Source organism: Centroberyx affinis, unplaced genomic scaffold (genome assembly GCF_046629955.1).
Source record: "Centroberyx affinis isolate AG114_WGS23_722 - 3 ecotype Tasmania unplaced genomic scaffold, CSIRO-AGI_Caff_v1 ptg000005l_1, whole genome shotgun sequence".
Taxonomy (NCBI): domain Eukaryota; kingdom Metazoa; phylum Chordata; class Actinopteri; order Beryciformes; family Berycidae; genus Centroberyx; species Centroberyx affinis.
Genome location: NW_027278721.1, coordinates 85,001 through 90,389, shown reverse-complemented (window position 1 = coordinate 90,389; position 5,389 = coordinate 85,001). Strand labels below are relative to the sequence as shown.

General features: G+C 48.5%; 1 protein-coding gene across 3 annotated transcripts in view; it reads right to left on the bottom strand.

Annotated features, from left to right (window-relative positions):
• Positions 1-1,842: 1,842 nt before the first annotated feature.
• atg5 (ATG5 autophagy related 5 homolog (S. cerevisiae)) overlaps positions 1,843-5,389 on the bottom strand; it is a 46,974-nt gene continuing 43,427 nt past the window's right edge. For all 3 annotated transcript variants that reach the window (XM_071517151.1, XM_071517067.1, XM_071517225.1), the window contains exon 8: positions 1,843-4,028. In XM_071517151.1, coding sequence (XP_071373252.1) covers positions 3,892-4,028 — 137 coding nt within the window. In that variant the 3' untranslated portion in view covers positions 1,843-3,891. The remainder of the gene's footprint in view (positions 4,029-5,389) is intronic.

The window sequence follows — 5,389 nt, the reverse complement described above, 5'->3', positions numbered from 1 at the left end:
AACAGCCTGACTTTTCATGGTAACAGTTAGTGATTTTTTAAAATGTAAACTATGTCTTTGTGAGCTGTATTTCAAGGTTTTTAGCTTCCAATTGGAGCCAATGACTTCCGGGTTGAAGGCTAAAAACGGAACGTGGGAAGTCAGAAAGTAACGGGAGGAGAGCAAACGCATTGTTGATTTTGTTATTTTCATAGGATTTGTTGACTGACGGTAAGCAACGCATTAAAAAACACCAGCCTTATCCTTTAACTGGTATGAACACCACAGAAGAAGAGACAAGACAAAGACACTCTCTGACCTGCAGGACGCCAGGTTCAAACTCTGTCTGATACACAAGCTGCTTTGTGAGTCATGTGACTTTTGTTTACAAGTCCTGGTTCTCTGGTAGTCGGTCAGTTTGAACACAGAAACACAACCAAGTCAACTTTTCCACTCCGTTTTCAGACCATGTCATCACACCCTCAGTTTCCTTCCCTGATTCCATCCAACCGCCTCATTAAGAATCTCTCTCTCATGTTTCCTTTGTCTTTTTCATTCTCTCTCTCTCTCTCTCTCCTTCATTCTCTCTCTCTCTGATCCTACTGGACTCTGAAACAGGAGGAGGGGTCTGTCGGCTCGGGAAATCCCATAAAAACACAGTGTGTCAGCGAGACGAACGGGGTGAGCCAGACTCTTCATCACTCTGTCTAGGGCTGCAGTGTGTGTGTGTACGTACACAACACACACACCTACAGACAAACACAGACATACACACACACACAAACAAACACACACATCCCCCCCCCCCGGCGCCCCACGCCAAGCCCCGGGTCTTGACTCAACATCATAAACCCCGCCGTCCCATCATGCTTGGCGGTGGCAGCAGTGGTGAGGAAGCCTGGCGTGATGACATGATGAGTGTGACATCACACTCACTCACTCACTCACTCACTCTCTCTCTCTCTCTCTCTCTCTCTGTCTCACACACACACTCTTTAAATTACAGGACTGGCTCGGTGACAAGAGACGGGTGTATGAGAGAGAAGACGGGCAGGATTCCATTGGATTCACACACACACACACACACACACACACACCCTGCAGGGGGCTATAAATGATGTCTGTAATTATGTACACACACACACACACACTAAGTCACACTCTTACACTGTCCTGTTCAATTCCGCGAAACCATGCCTGCTCACACTGACACAAACACACACACTCTCTCTCTCTCACACACACACGCACACACACACACACAGCAGCCCTAGGCCTGTCTGACAGGACTGTTTAGTGGTCTCATTAGCAGCGGGTGGAATGCCAACAGATAATTAACCAGGAGAGATGAGAGAGAGGGAGGGAGAGGATCAGCAGTAAAAAACACACCAGAGAGAGAGAGAGAGAGAGAGAGAGAGAGAGAGAGAGAGAGAGAGAGAGAGAGAGAGAGAGAGAGAGAGAGAGAGAGAGAGAGAGAGGGAGAGAGAGAGAGAGACAGACAGACAGGAAGGAAAATAATGAAAAATTCCTCCAGTCACTCTCACTGTTCCAGCAGCTGACTAGATGTTCAGAACAGGAGTCCAGGTGAAGGCTGTCTACCTGAGAGGAGACTGACTCACCACACACACACATACACACACACACACACACACACACACACACACACACCAAACAAACCGCCGCTGGCCTTGGTTGTCAGTGAGAAAGTCAAAATGAGGCGCTGTGATGCCTGCCGCTCCACAACAGCCTGTCTGTCATGAAGCTGCACAGCTAATCATGTATGATTATTTTATATATATTGCAGTTTTTGTCTCCACAATCATCAATAATCGTAGGATTCTGTGACACCGAAGCTGATTTGATTTTACACACTTTTATTGTTAAGTCATTCTGGATAAGAGTGTCGGCTAAAACGCGTTAAGTGTTATTTCATTTCAGTTAGAACACACAATGGAGTTGAAAAAAGTCATGATGTAAGTGATATAAGATGCAAAAAAAACAACGCTAATAACCGGGATTTAATAATCATTATCAACATGGAACAAAATAATCAGAACTGTGCGGCCCTCAGCGATAGTTTCTGCCTCTAAAAATTCAACTCCAGTTTTGTAAATTTTGCGGCCTGGCGTGGGCTCCGTGTGCCGGTCCTCCTGCTCTCCTAACCGTCTCCTAAACTGCATGTTGTCTCATTATCTAAGCTCACTTCTTCCAAATGAAGCAAAACCAGATGCTAATTCAGGTTTTGGCAGCAGACGACGGGACCGAGCCGGCTGAAAATAAACATCAGTAAAACATCTAAATGTGTCAGAACCCATGGGGAAGAAATCCACACCTGCCACTGAAACCGTTGTGTGGAGTGTTGTTGCTTTACTCATCGGTTTTCAGGACCGGATGCCTTGTTCCAGCTTCATAAAATCTGCTGCTTCACTTGTTATCATGTGAAAAACCTCACAGCTCCAAAATGTAGTAAAAACAGCCTTGTGTTCAGCTTGACCGGAGCATTTCTGGATTTATTCAGTGGGAGTTTGAAGGAGTTTTCTTTCCTTACCAAGGGCTGCAGAATCCCCCTCAACCCACAAGAGGAGCAGGTAAACCTTCAACTTCAAAGTCAAAAACTGAAAATCAACACATTTTTAGGGGGGATTTTTAGGTTTTCACGTGACAGCAGCAAATTGCTAATTCGGGTTCAGCACCAGACATAAAGACTCTTGGACCTGCCGCCCGCCTCCAGCCTCCTAAATCACTTGTTCGTTAGGCGAGATTACGTTTTCAAATAAAGCCAAACCAGACGCCCCTACAGTGTAAACCGTCTAAACTGTGTTGGAATCAGCGGAGAGAGAAATCCAAACCTGACATCTAAACCAAGAGTAGAGCATCTTTTTCACTGCCTTGGTCCTACTGCAGCCTCCTAAAACGGCTCCTAAAGTCTCTTCCAGCTTACTTTGTCACATGAAGCGAAATCCAGTTTCAGGCACCAGACAGTCCAAGTGAAAAATCCACTGTAAAACTATGTAAAACTGTTCTGGAGTCAGTGAAGGGAGAAAAAAAATGAGCCAGGTCTTCCTCAGGAGTCTTTGGAGATGAAGCCGTGTTTTCCAGGGCAGTGATGTAAACTCAGAGTGACGTCACGGAGGATGATGACGGCGACGATGATGAAGACGAGTTAACGTGGTAACTAAGGCAACTTCAGCAGGACAGGAACCCCCCCCACACACACACACACACACACACACACCTCCCTCTTCCTACAGACATGACTGTCTCTGTCTGGGAAGAGAGGAGGAGTGGAGGAGGAGGAGGAGGAGGAGGAGAGGAAGCTGGATGGCAGGATGGAAAAGGAGAAATCCCTTCACTTCCTCTCCTCCTTTAGAGATGATGGCGCGGGGGTGGGGGTGGGGGGGGGGGGGGAGGAGGAGTAGAGGAAGAGGAAGTGAAGATGAAGGAGAGGAAAACCCCCTTCTACCTCCTTTACCCCATTGGAAATGACTGTCTTTTCTTTTGGGGGGAAGAGGAGGTGGTAAGGGAAGAAAGAAAGGAAAGAAGAGAAAGGAAAGGAGTGATACTTTCATCCTCTCTCCTCCTACAGACATGACTGTCTCTTCGTCTGGGGAGGAGAAGGAGGAGAGGAGTGGTAGGAGGAGGAGGAGAAGGATGGATGGATGGCAGGATGGAAAAGGAGGTGTGTTCAACTCCTCCTCCTCCTCCTCCTCCTCTTCTTCGCTCCTCTCTTTCATCAGGATCCCAAAACCAAGCGTGACTTTTTAAAATCGATCCCCCTCTCGTTAAAGAGTCAGTTAGCTCCGCCGTTAGCGTTCCCGTGTCGCGGCTGGTCGGTCGGTCGGTGGGTCGTCATGGTGACAGCGGGGGCCGGTGGGTGGGGTGGGGTGGGGAGGGCTGGGGGCATGGCCTCAGTCAGTCGGTGGGGACGGGGGTGACGCAGATGTGCAGGAAGTTGTCGGGGTGGCTGAGGTGTTCGCTCAGCCACTGCAGAGGAGTCTCCAACAGAGGCTCAATACCATGGATCACTACCTGGAAACGCTTCACCTCATCTGGAGAGAGGGAGAGAGAGAGAGAGGGAGGAGAGAGAGAGGGAGAGAGAGGGAGGGAGGGAGAGAGAGAGAGAGAGGGAGGGATAGAGAGAGAGAGAGAGAGGGGAGAGAGAGGGAGGGAGAGAGAGAGAGGGAGAGAGAGGGAGGGAGAGAGAGAGAGAGAAAGAGAGAGAGAGGGAGAGAGGGAGGGAGAAAGAGAGGGAGGGAGGGAGAGGGAGAGAGGGAGAGAGAGAGAGGGAGGGAGAGAGAGAGAGGGAGGGAGAGAGAGAGAGAGGGAGGGAGGGAGAGAGAGAGAGAGGGAGGGAGAGAGCGAGGGAGGGAGAGAGGGAGAGAGAGAGGGAGGGAGGGAGAGAGAGAGGGAGAGGGAGAGGGAGAGAGAGAGAGGGAGGGAGTGAGAGAGAGGGAGGGAGGAGGGAGGGAGGGAGAGAGAGGGAGGGAGGGGAGAGAGAGAGAGAGAGAGAGAGAGAGAGAGAGAGAGAGAGAGAGAGAGAGAGAGAGAGGGAGGGAGAGGGAGAGAGAGGGAGAGAGGGAGGGAGCGAGCGAGAGAGGGAGGGATGGGGAGAAATAGAGGAAGAGAGTTACATGAGGTATAGAAGACAGGATGATCTGCTGATTAGAGAGACCGCATCATATACAACAGAGAGAGAGAGAGGAGAGATGGAGACAGAAAATCTGTGCGTGTGTGTGTGCCTGTGTGTGTGTGAGAATGTATGCGTGAGTGTGTGTCTCAGAGAGAATAAGTGAATGTAAATGTGTGTGTGGGTGTGAGAGAGTGTGTGTGTGTTCTGCTCAAATATGAAAACCTGAAACCGACAGTTGATTGTTTTTACCTTCGTCATTCAGATGGATACAATTTTTAACTTTCAGTCTTACAGTTAGTTTCAGACCCGGCGTGTATGTGTGTGTGTGTGTGTGTGTGTGTGTGTGTGTGTGTGTGACTATGCTGGCCTCTCGTGACTGACCCCGCCCACTGCTGAAAGGCCGCGACCGCGAAGCATCCGTTGGAGACACACACACACACACACACACACGCACACACACACACGCACGCACACACACGCACACACACACAGGCTATTACACAGGTTATTTTACATTTTCTTTTGAATTTTGATTTGTATTTAACTGTTTCCTGCTTTGTTGAGTTTAAATTCTGCAGAGATGCTGTGGATTTGTTGTTTGAGTACCTCAACCCTGCAAAAAAAAATTATCTAGTATGAAGTTATAAAATCATATTTCCTCTTAAAACAAAGTGAAGAATTTGCAGATGAGGTGCGGCGGTTCCATTTGTTTCCAATGCAAATGACCTTGTTTGAATAATTAAACAAATTAAGTGACATTATCTCGACGCTGGTGGACTA